Source organism: Squalius cephalus (genome assembly GCF_949319135.1).
Source record: "Squalius cephalus genome assembly, chromosome: 1".
NCBI lineage: Eukaryota > Metazoa > Chordata > Actinopteri > Cypriniformes > Leuciscidae > Squalius > Squalius cephalus.
In genome coordinates this window covers 62,914,574-62,933,172 of record NC_137122.1, presented here as the reverse complement: position 1 = coordinate 62,933,172, position 18,599 = coordinate 62,914,574, and the positions used below count along the sequence as shown (strand labels likewise).

General features: G+C 36.4%; 2 protein-coding genes across 2 annotated transcripts in view; both read left to right on the top strand.

The window, feature by feature from the left end:
• Window positions 1–6,582, top strand: part of rac1b (Rac family small GTPase 1b) — a 14,379-nt gene extending 7,797 nt beyond the window's left edge. The window contains exons 3-6 of the mRNA XM_079896625.1: window positions 1,608–1,725; window positions 3,493–3,555; window positions 3,648–3,807; window positions 6,289–6,582. Coding sequence (XP_079752751.1) covers window positions 1,608–1,725; window positions 3,493–3,555; window positions 3,648–3,807; window positions 6,289–6,419 — 472 coding nt within the window. The 3' untranslated portion in view covers window positions 6,420–6,582. The remainder of the gene's footprint in view (window positions 1–1,607; window positions 1,726–3,492; window positions 3,556–3,647; window positions 3,808–6,288) is intronic.
• Window positions 6,583–13,419: 6,837 nt separating this feature from the next.
• Window positions 13,420–18,599, top strand: part of LOC307172860 (5-hydroxytryptamine receptor 3A-like) — a 51,815-nt gene continuing 46,635 nt past the window's right edge. Inside the window, exon 1 of the mRNA XM_079895544.1 lies at window positions 13,420–13,558. The gene's annotated coding sequence lies outside the window, so the exon portion shown is untranslated. The remainder of the gene's footprint in view (window positions 13,559–18,599) is intronic.

Sequence of the window (18,599 nt, the reverse complement as noted above, 5' to 3'; positions counted from 1 at the left end):
AGGTGTCATTGTTACAGTGTAATTAAATACAGTACCAGTCAAAAGTTTGGAAACATTACTATGTTTAATGTTTTTGAAAGAAGTCTCTTATGCTCATCAAGCCTGCAGTTAAAAAAACAAACAAACAAAAAAAAAACAGTAATATTATGAAATATTATTACAATTTAAAATAATGGTTCTCTTTTTTAATATATTTTAAAATGTAATTTATTTTTGTGATGCAAAGCTGAATTTTCATCAGCAAGTACTCCAGTCTTTGGTGTCTTATGATCCTTCAGAAATCATTCTAATATGATGATTTGATACTCAGTTATTATCAATGATGGAAACAGTTGTGCTGCTTAATATATAACATTTCTAACAATATAAATCGTTACCATCACCTTTTATCAATTTAACGCATCCTTGTTGAATTAAAGTACTAATTTCTTTAAAAAAAAATAGTTATTGTTCCCAAACTTTTGAACGGTAGTGTATATTGTTACAAAAGATTTCTATTCTAAATAAATACAGTTCTTTTTAACTTTTTATTCATCAAATAATCCTGAAAAAAGTATCTCAGGTTATAAAAAAAATATTAAGCAGCACAACTGTTTCCAACATTGATCATAAATCAGCATATTAGAATGATTTCTGACACCAAAGACTGGAGTACTTGCTGATGAAAATTCAGCTTTGCATCACAAAAATAAATTACATTTTAAAGTATATTAAAAAAGAAAACCATTGTTTTAAATTGTAATAATATTTCATAATATTACTGTTTTTTTTTGTTTTTGTTTTTTTAACTGCAGGCTTGATGAGCATAAGAGACTTCTTTCAAAAACATTAAAAATAGTAATGTTTCCAAACTTTTGACTGGTACTGTATATACAATAAGTACTGAGTAATATTAATGCACTTACTATAAGGTTAGGGTAGGATTAGGGTTTGGTTGAGGGTTAAGTGCATGTAATTATGCATAATTTACTGTTATTACTACGTTAAGTACATGTAACACATGTAACAAGGACACTGTAAAATAAAGTGTTTCCTACAATCTTTATTTAAAGCGTCAAGTTACTTTAGTTTTGCTACCGCAGACATCAGTGTTTATACCCAAAACCGACTTCTCTGGAAATATGAGTTATTGTATAACAGAGATAATGATGCTTTGTGGTTGAAAAGACTGTTTAAGTGGTTTCATCATACCTAAACATGACGACTGCTCTCTGGGTCAGCGCAAACGCTAACTTGAATGTTAGCTGTGAAGGTTTAGGATTGTGATCTTTTAACAGTTAATCGTGCGGCTCTAACACACAGCCTAGTAAAATGCCGTCCATAAATGAATGCTAAAGTCCTGCGAGACTCAGTCAGGAAGCCTTTTAAATCACGAGATGGTGCTTTTTTTAAGTGGGCTGATCTATCATGAAAAAGAGAGAGACATAGAAAGTAATTAAAATATCACACTATGGCAATTCAAAGTGCTTTGCGTAGAAAAATAAGCACAAGATAAAAGCAAGGGCAATTAAAACGGGCAATTAAAAGAGATAAAGATGTTTAGGTTCTGCATGTGTCAGCATTTTAACCTGGTGATCGCTGATAACATTCTCATTCTCACTTGACAGATTTGATAATTATTCTGCGAATGTGATGGTGGACGGGAAGCCAGTGAACCTGGGTCTGTGGGACACGGCCGGACAGGAGGATTACGACAGGCTCCGCCCCCTGTCCTACCCCCAAACGGTACCATCACAGAGCTTAAACTTATAGTCTTATACCCATTTCTCACAACATTAAACACAAATCCACATTGACTCTTCTGGCAAAGTCAAACAATTTCTTCAAAACCATTTTATCTGTGCTCAAAATCAAACAATGCTTTCAGATCATACAGACATGAGGCAATAAAATGTGACCCTGGACCACAAAACCAGTCACATGGGGCAATTCTTTGAAACTGAGATTTATACATCATCTGAAAGCTGAATAAATAAGCTTTCCATTGTATGGTTTGTTAGGATAGGACGATATTTGGCTGAAAATCTGGAATCTGAGGGTGCAAAAAAATGTAAACATTGAGAAAATCTCCTTTAAAGTTGTGCATTTATGTTGGCGATTGTGCTGCATTCACTCACAAAAATACATTTTTATATATTTACAGTAGGAAATTTACAAAATATCTTGATCTATATCTATAATGATCTGTACTTAATATCCTCATGATTTTTGGCATAAGAAAAATCGATAATTTTGACCCATACGATGTATTGTTGGCTATTGCCACAGATATACCCGTGCGACTCGAGACTGGTTTTGTGATCCAGGGTCACATATAAGCACTAGACAAAACTAGCACTTCAGCACTTGCATACTGTAAAAAATACAGTGACCCAATCAAATAAAACTCTAAATTTGCAGTTGTGTTTAACCTTTGCCTGTCCGTGTTTAGCGTTTTGAAACATAAATGTGTTTTAGTGAGTGAGAATGTGTTTAGAGGGCATGAGATCTGCAAACAGCGTCTAACTGCCTGAACTTTAGTGTTTTACAGAAAGAGTGATTTATGCGACAAACTGGTTTAGGCTATTGAGAATTAGTTCAGACAATGGGATTTAGTGTTTTAGCAGTTCAGAAATATTGTAAACGGACTTGCTGTATACACTAAATTAAACAGACGCAAAGGTACCTTTGCATAAAAGTGGACTTAAAGAGGACCTGTTATTATTTATTTCCATGTTCATCTGTCTTCAGTGTGTAGTGTTGCTGTTTGAGCATGAAAAAGCTCCAGTTCTTCTCTTGAAACTCCCTGAAACGCCTCCTTTGTAGTATATTTGTGTATATTACTATTTTTCTTATTAACAGTTTTTAGACAGCTCACGTTAGCTATCGCAAGAACAGATTTAGATCAGGCATACTAATGGGGTCCTAAGCTCGGACTCATCTCTTCAATAGGACTCGTTTGTTCACCACACCGGAAAGTTTCGTTTTAAAAAGCTGATTCAAACCCCGAACGAACTCCCATTAATCGAAGAACAAACTGATGTGACGTAATTTCAAACAAAATCAGGCCGAAACAAAGTTCGTTGTTCAGTTCGTTCTTCGATTAATGTGTTTTTGAACATTCAAACATGAAAACCTATTCTAGTAGACAAAATCAAGAGTTAAAAAAAAAAGGCAAAATGGGTCCTCTTTAAATCTCTTTTGTCCACTCGATTATATCTTTCCATTCTTACTGTTGTCTTATGATTGATGAGGACTAAATTTACACTTACATTAACTTTATATTGGTAATGTATGCGACCACAATTATCTGGATGATTAACGATTAGCATTTGTCTGTTCTTTTAATATTATCATACGTTGAATAATAATGTCTGTCTGAGAGATCTTGGACAATTCTGTCAGTTATAAATACCATAAAAAGTTAGTTTAGCACTGGCTGATGCTCTGTGAATAGTGGGGACACATCTGTATATCTCCATTGGTACATCAACGAATGCTTTTGTCCCATAGGACGTGTTTCTCATCTGCTTCTCCCTTGTGAGTCCTGCCTCTTTCGAGAACGTCCGTGCAAAGGTGAGCGCTTTTCCCTTCAAAGTACGAGGTAAAACCAGCCTAGCACACATTATTACCAGTGATTAAAATGGGGAAATGTCTTGTGTGTTCAGTGGTACCCAGAAGTGAGACACCACTGTCCGGCCACTCCCATCATCCTGGTGGGAACCAAGCTTGATCTGAGAGACGATAAGGACACCATTGAGAAGCTGAAGGAGAAGAAGCTGACTCCCATCACCTATCCTCAGGGCCTGGCCATGGCCAAAGAGATCGGTATGTGCTTAAACACTGCATTATTAAAGACTTTAATCATGCATTTCACCTTAAACGTGCTGGATATTGATAATGATTTAATTTGACTGGAAACTATGGAAACTTGTTTCCGCCACAGAATAAAACATTTTAAAAAGATAATTGCGAATTTTTATCTCACAATTGCGAGTTTACATCTCGCAATTCTGAGAATTGCGAGATATAAAGTCAGAATTGCGTGAAATAAAGTCGCAATTGCGTGAGATAAAGTCAGAATTACGAGATATAAAGTCAGAATTGCGTGAAATAGTCGCAATTGTGTTATAAAGTCAGTATTCTGACATTTTTTCTCGCAATTGCGACTTTATATCACGCAATTCTGACTTTATATCTCGTAATTCTGACTTTATCTCATGCAATTGCGACTTTATCTCCCAATTGCGTATTATAAAGTCAGAATTGCGAGATATAAACTATTCTGAGGTAAAAAAAAAAAAGTCAGTTTTTTTCCTTAGAATTGGACTTTATATCTCACAATTCTGAGAAAAAAGTCAGAATTTCAAGTATATTTCTTGCAATTGCGACTTTATATCTCATAATTCTGACTTTATAACATGCAATTGTGACTTTATATCACGCAATTCTGAGATAAAAAGTAAGAATTGTGAGATGTAAACTCGCAATTGTGAGAAAAAAAGTCAGAATTGTGAGATTAAAAAGTCCCAATTACCTTTTTTATTTTTCACTCTGTGGCGGAAACAAGCTTCCATAGGAAACGGCCCAATACTGTTATTATTATAATAGAAGTTCATTTGAATGTTAGAATTTGACATAAAAGGTGACACATACGTCCAGTAAGTTTAGAAAAAGATGTCCTTATATGGGTAAAAATGCCCCTGGAAATCAATTTAAGGTGGCAAATATTGGCAAATTAATAAAAAAATTCATTTCTGTCACTGCTGTGAACTGACCACCGCATAGAATATGAATAATAAGTCAACAACAGGCCTGATCCAGCCACGGTACCAGCACAAAAACACATTATCATCAACAAAACTGTGAAAATATCGAGATGTATAATTTTTTCGTCAATATTGCACACCCCTAATGTACAGTATTCATTTTTATTTCTTCGGGTCTTAAGGTGAGACACGGCAGGCAAAAACATTGTTTTTTACTGGTCAATTTTGAGATTTTGGGATATTTGTCTTCAATAACATGTCTTCTTTCAGACTTTTGGTGAAAAAAAGTCAGAAATACACATTTAGGTCTTTATTTTACTACACTTTGTCTGTTTGCGTCTGTAGATTTCTCATAAATTCAACAAAAGTTGGCGTTCTTAATCATCATGTCTGCACCCTGTCCTCACACACACCGTTAGAAAGCTCTCTCTCTCCTGTACAATGCTGTCAGATCCAAATATGGTCATTTCCTTTTTATCAGCAACCAATCGTGAAAGTAAAAGGGCTGAATGCGCAATCTCATTGGCTGAAATAAATATTTAAAGCCCGTTTTCTCAAAATGACTTTCTCTCACACTCCAAGTCTGAAATCTCCACTTCAGTCGCACCGATATACACCAAACCTTCCAGTCTTGTACCTAGTTATATTATGAAGACATTTACAGAGGGATTTGTAAATATATTATTCCTAGCCTGATTTCTATAACATTTTATTCCAAAAAACATAGCGAAAATAAATTTTCTAAGGCTATTGACAGTATATTCCGATTTACAGCATAACAAAAGTAGATAAACATAAATCCCTCTGTACATTTTTTCCCATCTAATAAAGAAAATGATCATGACACAAAGAAAAATGACACAAAGAAAAAATCATTTTTAACCTGGCTTTATCCAATACTCAGATTAGAATATATGCAAATTACCACATATTTAATTAGATAATGCCTAATTTGCATATTTAAACATTAAATCACAGAAAACTTGTAATACATTTTTTTCTCATCTTAATGTAGGTAATCAACTGGGACAGTTTCATGGTGATATCTGCTAGTTAAAAATTTTACCCTATTCACCTGTAGTGTCTCGACTTAAAAGCCTTAAACTTTATCTGTGGCCTCTGGAAAATAAATCTCGTGAGCTTTTTGGCCGATATATTCGTGTGCGGATCTTTTTTCTTCTCTCTGCATATATTGAGGAAACATGCTAACATACTCGTTACTCTGGAAAACACTTCTACAGCCGGTTATTTTACTGTGAAATGTGCGTTTCCAGGCTGGAATGTTTGTTATTGTTTTGATCCGTGATATTGAACGTTGGCAATTTTTATCGTCCATTGCGCTCGTTCCTGTTGCGTGAGCTCAAACTGGCGACCCATGTGAGCGTCGTCGAGTCTGAGGCGGGAGAAACGACGATCTCTGATATTTTGAATCTGACTGCAGTACCTATTTCCACCACTAGCTGTGAATCTTACAGACTGCACCTTTAAGAGTATCTTCTGCGAGTGTTTGTCCTGAACCTCTCGTGTGTGTGTTCCTCAGGGGCTGTGAAGTATCTGGAGTGCTCTGCGCTCACTCAGCGCGGGCTGAAGACGGTGTTCGACGAGGCCATCCGGGCCGTGCTGTGCCCTCCGCCGGTCAAGAAGAGGGGCAGAAAGTGCTCACTTCTCTAGAGACTGATGCCATCCAAACTGTGTTCCTGAGGAAGAAATGACACCCGGCTTTCATTTCTCACTTTTCCTCCATCGTAATCACCAGTACGACTTTACACACTTCACAAAAAAACATGTAGTAAAACACCGATCCCCGTCTCGCTTAGACAAACACGTGCTATTGGACGAGCTGCGGCCTTTGACTAACGGATATTAACTTTTTTTAAGACGGTTAGTCGGTTCTTTCCATTGAGAACCCATAATGTTTGTTTACAGTCTTTGTTTGAGAGAGAAATGAAGATCTTGCCAAATAGCACTACATTAGCATACACCACATTTCTTGCAACCATTCGGCAAACCAGAGCTAACCATTGGCTACTGTGAAGCCAGGGGATATTGGTGAATCGAGAGGATCAGTTAATGGAAGGATGAGGCGTCTGAACAGATTTTTATATATCTTCATTATGGGGTTATGCGCACACTATATGCCATTTGTTTTGGGGGATTTATTGTAATTCAAGGCACTAAAACACGCCAGAAATCATATTTTGCATAAAGAAAATTAAGCTTGTATTTTAGGACCATTTTCATCACGACATACGGTAATTTTAAAGTTCATTTTAATTAAACCACAACCAACATTACCAGTGGCTCATAAATAATTTAAATAATATATTTTTCTATTAAAGTGTGCATTTTTTTTTTTATATATGAGGACTTTGATTGTGGAAAATGGGCTTAATTGCAGCTACAATACATATGCAAAACATAAATATGTACAGTGATCCTAAAACCTAGGCTTCATTTTATTTACTCAAAGTATATTGACCATATTTTCTGTATTTTGGGGGGAATTCACGTGTTTTGTCGGAGAAATCAGCGTCTGAAATATCTAATTTAGTGTCAATCGCAATATATATCGTTAAATCAACAACTTGATGCTCTTTGGGCATTTAAAAATTCACCTTCGACATCCATATATATATATATATATATATATATATATATATATATATATATATATATATATATATATATATATATATATATATATATATATATATATATATATAATACACACAAATATATATTCTTTCTAAACAAATTTGTAGAGACTTTTTTTCTTTTTGACACTTTTATATGTGCTAATGTTACAGAAAGCAACAGACTACTGTCAGATCGTACACTACAGGAATCAGTTCATGTGAAGTCGGTTTATTCCCATAATGCTCCTATTTTGAACACTTCTCACTGTACTGACACGTCACTGTTTGTCTTGTTGACCGGAGCGGTGCATCATGGGTATTGAACACTTCTTCTGCACACCTACTTGAACTGAGGCACAGGTACAGGACGAGCGATTTCCATCGGCACAGTTAGATCCAGATTGTGACCCTGTTTTTAGGGGTATTGATGATATGTCACTTGTTTTACGGTTAATAAAATGCAATAAATTTAGATCAAACCCTAGAAAAGTTGTTGTGTTTTAATTATAGGGTGGATGTGGGAAGGTTTTGTGGTTTGCAACACATGCACAACCGGTTTTACCCAAGTAATTTCTGAATGAAACCACATATTCAGTATTTAAAAAGGCTTGATTTTTATCCTTCAGATCAGATTAAGACATTTATGGAAGCTTGTTTCCGACACAGAATAAAACATTTTAAAAGATAATTGTGACTTTTTATCTCACAATTGCGAGATATAAAGTCAGAATTGCGTGAAATACTGTCAGAATTGCGTGAAAAAGTCAGAATTGCGAGATATAAAGTCAGAATTGCGTGAAATAAAGTCGCAATTGCGTGTTATAAAGTCAGAATTCTGACTTTTTAATCTCACAATTGCGAGTTTACCTCTCACAATTCTGACTTTATTTCTCAGAATTGCGAGATATAAAGTCAGAATTGTGAGATAGTCAGAATTGCGTGAAATAATGTCAGAATTGCGTGAAATGTCAGAATTGCGTGAAATAAAGTCAGAATTGTGAGATATAAAATCAGAATTGCGTGAAATAGTCGCAATTGCGTCTTATAAAGTCAGAATTCTGACTTTTTTTCTCGCAATTGCGACTTTATATCACGCAATTCTGACTTTATAATACGCAATTGGGAGATATAAAGTCAGAATTGCATGATATAGTCTATAAACTATTCTGAGGTTAAAAAAAGTCTGGTTTTTTCCCCTTAGAATTGGACTTTATATCTCACGATTCTGAGAAAAGATGTCAGAATTGTGAGATATAAACTCGCAATTATGTGTTATAAAGACAGAACTGCGAGATATAGTCAGAATTGCGTGAAATAATGTCAGAATTGCGTGAAATAAAGTCAGAATTGCGTGATATAAAATCGCAATTGCGAGAAAGTCAGAATTCTGTAATTGCGACTATTTCACACAATTCTGTCTTTATATCACGCAATTCTGACTTTATATCACACAATTCTGACTTTATATCACGCAATTGCGACTTTATTTCACGCAACTACGACTATTTCACGCAATTCTGACTTTATATCTCGCAATTCTGACTTTATAACTCACAATTCTGACTTTATATCACGCAATTCTGACTTTATATCTCGCAATTCTGACTTTATATCTCGCAATTCTGACTTTATATCTCGCAATTCTGACTTTATATCTCGCAATTCTGACTTTATATCTCACAATTCTGACTTTATATCACGCAATTCTGACTTTATATCTCGCAATTCTGACTTTATATCTCACAATTCTGACTTTATATCACGCAATTCTGTCTATAACACGCAATTGCGACTTTATTTCACACAATTCTGACTTTATATCATGCATTCTGACTTTATATCTCACAATTCTGACTTTATATCACGCAATTCTGACTTTATATCAAGCAATTCTGACTTTATATCACGCAATTCTGACTTTGTCACGCAATTCTGTCTATAACACGCAATTGCAACTTTATTTCACACAATTCTAACTTTATATCACGCATTCTGACTTTATATCACGCAATTGCGACTTTATTTCACGCAATTCTGACTTTATATCTCACAATTCTGACTTTATATCACGCAATTCTGTCTATAACACGCAATTGCGACTTTATTTCACACAATTCTGACTTTATATCATGCATTCTGACTTTATATCTCACAATTCTGACTTTATATCACGCAATTCTGACTTTATATCAAGCAATTCTGACTTTATATCACGCAATTCTGACTTTGTCACGCAATTCTGTCTATAACACGCAATTGCGACTTTATTTCACGCAATTGCGACTTTATTTCACGCAATTGCGACTTTATTTCACGCAATTGCGACTTTATTTCACGCAATTCTGACTTTATATCTCACAATTCTGAGAAATAAAGTCAGAATTGCGAGATGTAAACTCGCAATTGTGAGATAAAAAGTCGCAATTATCTTTTAAAATGTTTTATTCTGTGGCGGAAACAAGCTTCCATAGACATTGGTGCAGGACCACAGAAGTATGCAATTTTTTTTTTTTTTTTTTTTTTCAGCCAATCACCTGACCTGTTAATACCATGTGACTGATGGCACTACAAGAACACACAGGCTGTGTCCGAAATCACTTACTCTCTTGAGTAGATACTGTTTTTTGGAGGATGCAAGTAATTAGTGTGATAGAAATATTTAATGTAATGATATTTTAAACATGAAAAGTACAGAAAAAATGCAGACTTAGGGATGTTCAGGTTAAAGACATTCCCGAAAAGTGTGTAATGCAGTAGAACTAACAGTCACGTGTAGCTTAGCTCATTACAAACCAATCACAGTGACAGGGTGTCTACAGATATAAACAAGTTAAATTTAAGACTTTTTAAGACCTTTTTAATGCCACTTTGAATGAAATTTAAGACCAAACCTGTGATGGAAAAGGAAATACATATTATATTACATGCGTATATGTAATATTTAACCTAAGTAATTTAAATAATTTAATATTAACTAACAAAATAGCTCCCGCCATGTTATGTTACTTAACTATATCACATATGTTATAAATAAATAACTCAACATTTTGAATTTTTACCTTGTATACATTGTGGCAAATCATAGAAAAATTCAGTTAAGACAGTTGTATTAATCTTAATAATACACAACAAATCAATATACAGAAAAACAGATTTCTAAAATAAGGTATAGGCCACAAATCGTCCCCTTGGAATTATAAGGTTCTATCTAACATTTTTGTCAAAATTTAGTTATTCACATATTCTTATTCTGTGACCACTTCTTTACATTATGTGATGTTGTTTTTTAAGTTGTGTACATTTTGAAACTTTTTATTTAGAAAATAAAAAGGTTCTTTCTACACAGTCGAATGGAATGCAAAAACTTTAAAGCTCAATATCTCAAAACTGCTCAGAACGCAGATAGAACCTTATAATTCCAAGGGGACGAAATCTGTGAGTATAGGCTACAGTTTTCAAAACTGAACAGGTGATGTTGTGTAATATTCAGTTACTGTAAGAAACTGTTCCAGCGGGTGGAGTTTACTGAATATTACACATCACCTGTGTATACTCCCATTAACTGGAACAGATTTTCACTGGAACTGAATATTACAACCAAATATTGTTATGTAATAATCAATCAGCATATTGTTGTGTAACTTCACCTATTGGAACAGTATTTCACAATTTTTCACAGGAACTGAATATTACAAACATATTTTATATTTTATAAACATATATTTTAAGCCTATATAATAGCATAGTACCATATTAATATATTTACATATTTTTGAACGGTTATTTCACCTAAAAATGAAAATTCTGTCATTACTCACCCTTTTTGAGGAAACAACATGAGGGTAAGATAATTAATGACAGAATTTTTATTTTTGGGTGCAATAACCCTTTAAGATACTTGCAATTTGCAACCCTATTAAAATAATTACCGTTGACAAAGTTATGCGTTTGAACATTATATTTCAGTTTTACTTAAAAGTCGGCATGAAACAGAAGCTGCGAGAGTCTTTTCTTCCCTATTGTGACGTATATTATAGTGAAGCGGACCTGGAACAAGAACAAATGTGGGCGGGGCTTGATTTTGATCGATTGGATGGTTGTGGTTTCCTATTGGTGGATCTCATGTGAGTGACAGGTTGCCCCGCCCTCGCGCCAGAAAACACATCATCAGAGATGGCACTGCAAAATTAAGTTATTCTGATTAAAAATTACGCGGGACATGAATAAAAAAACACGGAATATTCCATAAAGAAAATAAGAATTGTCGAATTTGATTTCATGGTGACTTTAATCATAATGTGGTCGAGACATTCTTTTGTAGCTTCTTTACAGTTAGTGGAACTGAATATTGATTGAACAAAAATACAATATTAATTTGTCACAAAAACAGATCATAAGCGATCAGCGCTCGCTTTCTGCTCATTTCTCACTCTTTAAAGTTTGGGATCTTTTATCTGTTTTCACTCATATGACTTAAATCATACAGGTGTGTTCTCAAGAATATCTTCTAAGAAACTCTACTGTTGTCACTCGAGTTCGCATGTTTGTTCCACAGACAGTTCATCACACACACACACACACACACACACACACACACACACACACACACACACACACACACACACACACACACACACACACACACACACACACACACACACACACACACACACACACACACACACACACCAGCTGACTGAGACTCTTCTTCGCTGGTTTTAGGATGAATGAGCGTCCTGCCCTCTGGCGGACTGTTTTAAAACAACACGCTCACACACAGATATGATTGTTCCAATAGTAGAATATCCTAATATATATTTTATGAATATATATAAATATAAAATAATAAACCTGTCACCTCAGCAGGGATGACTCCAGTTCTGTTGCGAGTGCGAGCTTGTTTGCGCGCCCCTTGTTTTAATTTCCCGGAAGTGATGAAGGCGATGATGCGTGATTTACGTCACTGTTGCTTTTTTAATAATAAAACTGATGAAAAACAATATCTATCAAATAGTGTACCCTAAAAAATGTGAATTGTCAACATTTTCTTTCGATTTATGTTTCAATACTCTTATTATTGAGTTCTTAAATTATGATTTTGAACATCTGTTGTTCCATTGGCTGGTGGACGCTTGTGTTGCATCACGGGAAATTGTTCGCCACAATAATAAAACGAAATGTTTTTGCTGTTGTTGCTGCTATTAAAGCTCGACTAACAGCGAAACTTTAATGTAAACACGCGGAAACATGAATGTTCATCTAGATGCCGTTGACTCGAGTGGAGTGACTTTAGTGTCCCTCACCGTCACTGAGACTCGTGTTCGCGGAAGTAACTCTCTCTCAGACTCGGTAAAGAAGTCATACTTACCTGGCAGGGGAGACACCATGATCACGACGGTGGTTCACCCAAGGCGAGACTCAGCCATTGCACTTTAGGCTTTGTTGACCTTTGCGAATTCCCCAAATGTGGGAATCTCGACTGCATAATTTATGGTAGTGGGGGACTGCGTTCGCGCTCTCCCCTGAAAATATGGTAAAGAAAAGAATGGATGGGAGGTAATGCAGTGTTTTTTTTGATGATTAGAGACTAATGCCATGACTAATAGAGCGTTGTTATGGACGCTGGACTCTAACCGCATAGACAGAACGGACTATTTTCTTTAGCGGAAGCAATACAATCGTTCTTAAATCAATAAACTCCTTTTTAAATCAATATTTTGTGTCAAATTATTGATTTAGTTGGTAGGTAGCCATGTAATAAGCGGGCTAATTATCCCTTACATAGAATACAATATTAGCATTATGATTATTGACCTTAATCAGTGTCTCTTATATGGTTAGGTTGTGATAGACTTTTAAGTCATTTGATTGGCCGAGAATCAACAGCTACCATACACTCCGACCGTAGCCTACCAATCAGAGACCAAAGCTGCAGGACAGTCTAATTTAGTCAGTGTGTGGCCTTCTGATTGGCCGAGAGTCTACAATCACTGTAGACTACCAATCATATTGTAGATCTCAACTGTAGACAACCTCAGCTCGGGTGCTGCAAGCGCTGATTCTGAGGTGATTTATATCTACAGTAAGGAGTGCAAGCATTTTATTTATTTAATTCTTTGTTTCTGCATCTACCATCGGCAAGAAAATAGATTAAACACAAAAGTGAGAAAAGGGGTAAGTCAACATCTGTTTATTGTCCACATAAACCTGTCTAGTAAAGTTGACGTCTGAAAGTTACAGTCCACACACGCTAGTTTGGCTTTCAATGTTGTACCAGATTTCTGAAAACGGGTGAGAAATACTATTAATATTTATTATTAACGTTCGAAATACTATCACATTGTGTACTACTACTTCTAGTACTGTGATAATATTTTACAGTAACGATAATTTTACAAAAGGACACGAAAATGCTGAGTTCAGAATGACTACAGAATTCAAAAATAATATATAGGCTACTTGATACACGACAAAGAACATTAAACATATTCACTGATATTTGAAGTTAACCTATTGCCAACTTTTACATGATTCAATAAATCATACTTCAGGATTATTTAAATATAAAGATATATATACATTACATTAATCATGCTTTAATGACATTCATAATTATTAGAAGCTATTTTAAGTAATGATCAGCACATGAACTACCCGTAATTATGATTTAGAACAGCAATCCCATTCCATTCCACTGCCCAGTCAGCAGCATTATTAGAATCAGTATGTGTCTCTTCCCAGCAGGCACCGGATATGGACTACAACTTCGGTCAGACTTTGGATTTTGGTTGAAAATGAAAGTCGGGTTGACGTCTAAATCCAATGTTTGTTTGACGTCAAGCTCCAACGTTGGGCAGTCGTTGAATTTTGGTTGGAATAATAAACCAAACAAAAAGGTGAAATGCATGGCCGTACACCGTCCAGCTTCACTTAAAACTAACCAGATTTAAAGCTGGTAATGCTGTTTGTGGAGTTGTTTACTCCTCCTCTGCTGAGATCTTCACAGATTTAATGTGCTGCCATGCATGTCACATTTTTTTGCGGTGCTTATTCCAACCAAAATTCAACATCTGACGTCACATTGACGTACTGTGTGCTTGCTGGGCACCAGGGCCTGAAATTAACACCCGACCACACGCCAAATGCGGGTGAATTCTGCAATTGGCGGGTAACACTGTCAATCTACCTGCCACATTGGCAGGTAGCCAATGAGAATCGACCCTTCGCGGGGAGTTTGATTGACAGGCGATCTGGCCAATCATAATCCGCCGAATCCGCCTTTTTTGTCCGACAAAGCAGTCAGGAGAGTTCAACGTTGGAGGATTTGAAGTTGAACTTGAAAAGTTTTGTACTGAGTAGGCCTACTGACATCTTCCCGCAGTTAAAACTACATTCCATGTTTATTTGATGCTATAAATGAACTAGAAGGAAGAGATGATCGGTTCACGAGCAGCTTTAACTGAGGCACCACAGCGATCTGTCACGACACATTACAGAGCCACAAAACGGTATTGTCTAAATTTCTTTAAAAATTACCAAATTTTAACGTTGAGACTTTGTTTAATATCAAAAGTAACCACTGTCTTGTCTGTCAGCGTGTTGTCAGTGCGCGATGTGTTTTTCAGTGCGTGAGATCATGGTTTGGCGTGAGCGCGGTGTAGCTTGTCGGACATAGCAACAGTAACTAAAGGGGCCGGGTCTTTGCAAAGGTTTTTTTTTTTTTTTTGCAACTGTTGTTCTTTGACATTTAAACGAAGTCAGCCATTTCGTTGGATTTTAGCTAAAAAATGTGGCGGCACATTACTGGAGTAAAGAAAGCATCTGTGAAAGCAGCGCGGTTTGAGTGTTTCGGAACGTAGCCTATATGTCAAAGTCAAGTCAAAGTCAAGTTTATTTCTAGAGCACTTTTAAAACAACAGAAGTTGACCAAAGTGCTGTACATCCCACATCATGAATCAACAACAACAAAAATAAAATGACATAAAAAGACACAAACACAGCTCTCAAACTGAAATAAAAGCCAAGGAAAATAAATGTGTTTTAAGACTAGATTTAAAAGCAGATAGTTTTGGGGCCAGCCTCACAGACAATGGTAAATTATTCCATAGTTTAGGGGCCACAACTGAAAAGGCCCGATCTCCCCTATGTTTCAGCCTTACTCTAGGAACAACCAAGAGCATACAATCTGCCGACCTAAGAGACCTAGATGGAACATGTTGTTTTATGTGGTCAGAAAGGTAGGTCGGGGCTAGACCATTCAAGGATTTGTAGGTGAACACTAAAATTTTAAAATCAATCCTAAACCGTACTGAAAGCCAGTGAAGGGAAGCCAGTATGGGAGAAATGTGGTCACGCTTACGTACCCCTTTTAGTAGTCTAGCTGCAGCATTCTGCACCAACTGCAGACGTGAGAGAGATGCCTGGCTGACACCAGCATAGATGGCATTACAATAATCCAATCGAGAGGAGATAAACACATGGATAACTCTTTCAAAGTCTTTAAATGACAAAAAAGGTTTCACTTTAGACAAGAGCCTTAACTGAAAAAAACTGACTTTAACCACAGAATTTATCTGCTTTTCAAGTTTAAAATCACTGTCCATGATTACTCCCAGATTTTTAACGGAAGATTGAACATACGGAGTTAAGGAACCCAATTCTGTGTTGGGGGCCACATGGGTACTACTTGGGCCAAATATCACAATTTCAGTTTTACTCTCATTGAAATGTAAAAAATTCATGGCCATCCAGGCTTTAATTTCTGCAAGGCAGTCCAACAATAATTTTACAGAGCTGTTATCATTTCGTTTCAATGGCAGATAAAGTTGTGTGTCATCTGCATAACAGTGAAATGAAATGCCATGCTTTCTCAGGATAGACCCCAGAGGAAGGATGTACAGGGAAAACAGCATCGGGCCCAGAATAGACCCCTGGGGGACTCCACAAGAAAAAGGTGCCATTTGGGACACAAAGTCTCCAAGGCGAACAGAAAACTTCCTATCGGACAGATATGACCTAAACCACTCTAGAGCAATACCTTTGATACCAACACAGTGGTCCAACCTAGAGATCAGAATATTATGATCAATAGTATCAAATGCAGCTGTAAGGTCTAATAGCATTAGAATAGCAGAATCTCCTGAGTCTGTAATCAATAAGAGGTCGTTAAAAACTTTTAAGAGTGTAGTTTCTGTACTATGAAGGGCTTTAAATCCAGACTGAAACAACTCCAAAATTCCATGTAAATCCAAAAAAGATTGCAACTGTATACATACAGCTTTCTCCAGTATTTTCGAAAGAAATGGAAGTTTAGAAATAGGTCGATAATTGGAGAAAACTGATGCGTCAAGATTGTTTTTTTTTATTAGTGGCTGTACTACTGCATGTTTGAAGCCCTGTGGTACTACACCTGTGGTCAGACTGCTATTTATAATTTCTAGAATTTTGGGCCCAATAGTTTCAAAAACTTGTTTTAAAAAACGTGGAGGGACAACATCTGTAAAACAGGCGGATGATTTCATTTGATCAATTATATCTTTTATAAAAGATAAGGACACAGGCTCAAAATGGTTAAAGACAGCAGGGTGGGTGACAATAATAGAGGGGTCCTCAGAAGAAGGTAAAATATGTGCTCTAATATTTTCTATCTTACCTATAAAAAATTGTGAAAACTTCTCACAGACATCTGGAGATGAATAAGAACAAGTCATTTGAGAGGGAGGCCCATTTAGTACAGCATTAATTGTACTAAAAAGAGCTTGAGGTTTGTGAGAATTCTTCAAGATAATGTCAGAAAGGTATTTCGTTTTCTCGGTTTTTACAGTTTTTTGGTATTTATGCCAGGTGTCTTTTAAGATGTCAAGAGACACCTGTAATCTGTTTTTCTTCCACTGTCGTTCAGCTCTCCTGCACTCTCGTCTGACAGCACGAGTAGTATTGTTCAACCATGGTTCACTTTTTGGCTTAGAGCGCATAACTTTAAAAGGTGCAACAATGTCTAACACACTTTGGCAGGAAGAATCAAACAGTGAGAATAACTCTTCGGTATTAGAACAGGAAGGGAGCATACAATTAGTTTCATCCAAACTTTGAAAAACAGTAGAAAACTGTGCAGCCGTGGAAGAGTTAAACACACGACACCGCCGAGCTGGTCCACTCGGTTTAGAATAAGGGAGAGAGATCTCAAATAATACTGGCATGTGATCAGAAAAAGACGCTTCACAAATTTCAAGATTACAAATTTGTAAACCACATGATAAAACAAGATCTAATGTGTGTCCATGCTCGTGTGTAGGATCTGTCACATACTGCACCAAATTAAAAGAGTCAATAACATTTAAAAAATCTTTAACTAGTGGCTTCATAGGACAACAAACATGGATATTAAAGTCGCCAACTATTAAAACCCTGTCATAGTTTGACATAATTCCAGACAAAAAGTCAGAAAAATCATTGATGAAGTCCTTATTATATTTAGGTGGTCGATATAGCACAGCACACAACACCGGCTGGAATCGACCCAGTTCGAAAATATTAAGTTCAAAGCTGGAGTAAATGTCTGATGACAGTGGACGACATTCAAATTTTTCTTTAAAAATTGTCGCTACTCCTCCTCCTCGTCCAGAAGACCTCGGAGTGTTAAAATATGTACAATCAATCGGTAAAACTTCTGAAAAAACGCTTAGATCACTGGCATTAAGCCATGTTTCAGTCACACATAAAAAATCCAGTGCACGGGAGGTGAAAAAGTCATTAAAAATGAAGGATTTGTTGGTTAATGATCTAGCATTTACCAGTGCTATCCTGGTCGGAGTCAAGCCTTCTGCCATCCGGGGTTCCCGATCCAGCGGCCGAAGGCTTTGGAGATTCACACCACCTCTACGGAGACGGGGTGAGCGGGGAGGGGGGACATCCACGTCCCTGCCGACGAGCGTTATCAGACCAGAATCCATAGAATGCCAGGAAATAACGCGACGTTGATCCAGTTTGTTTTCAGCAAGTGTGGTATAATGATTACTCCAGAAACATTTCGCCAGGTAGCGTTTGATTTTTACCAGTAGTCCACTGCGTTTACCCCGGCGTCTATAACGCCTCCTCCGGGAAGGAGGAACTGGCGCGCGCCAAAGGTAAGAAGGGATTGCAGATACGAATGGGAGAGAAGTTCTCTGTTCACTCCGATCGTAGTTCACTAAGTCATTTGTGACAGATCTGATAT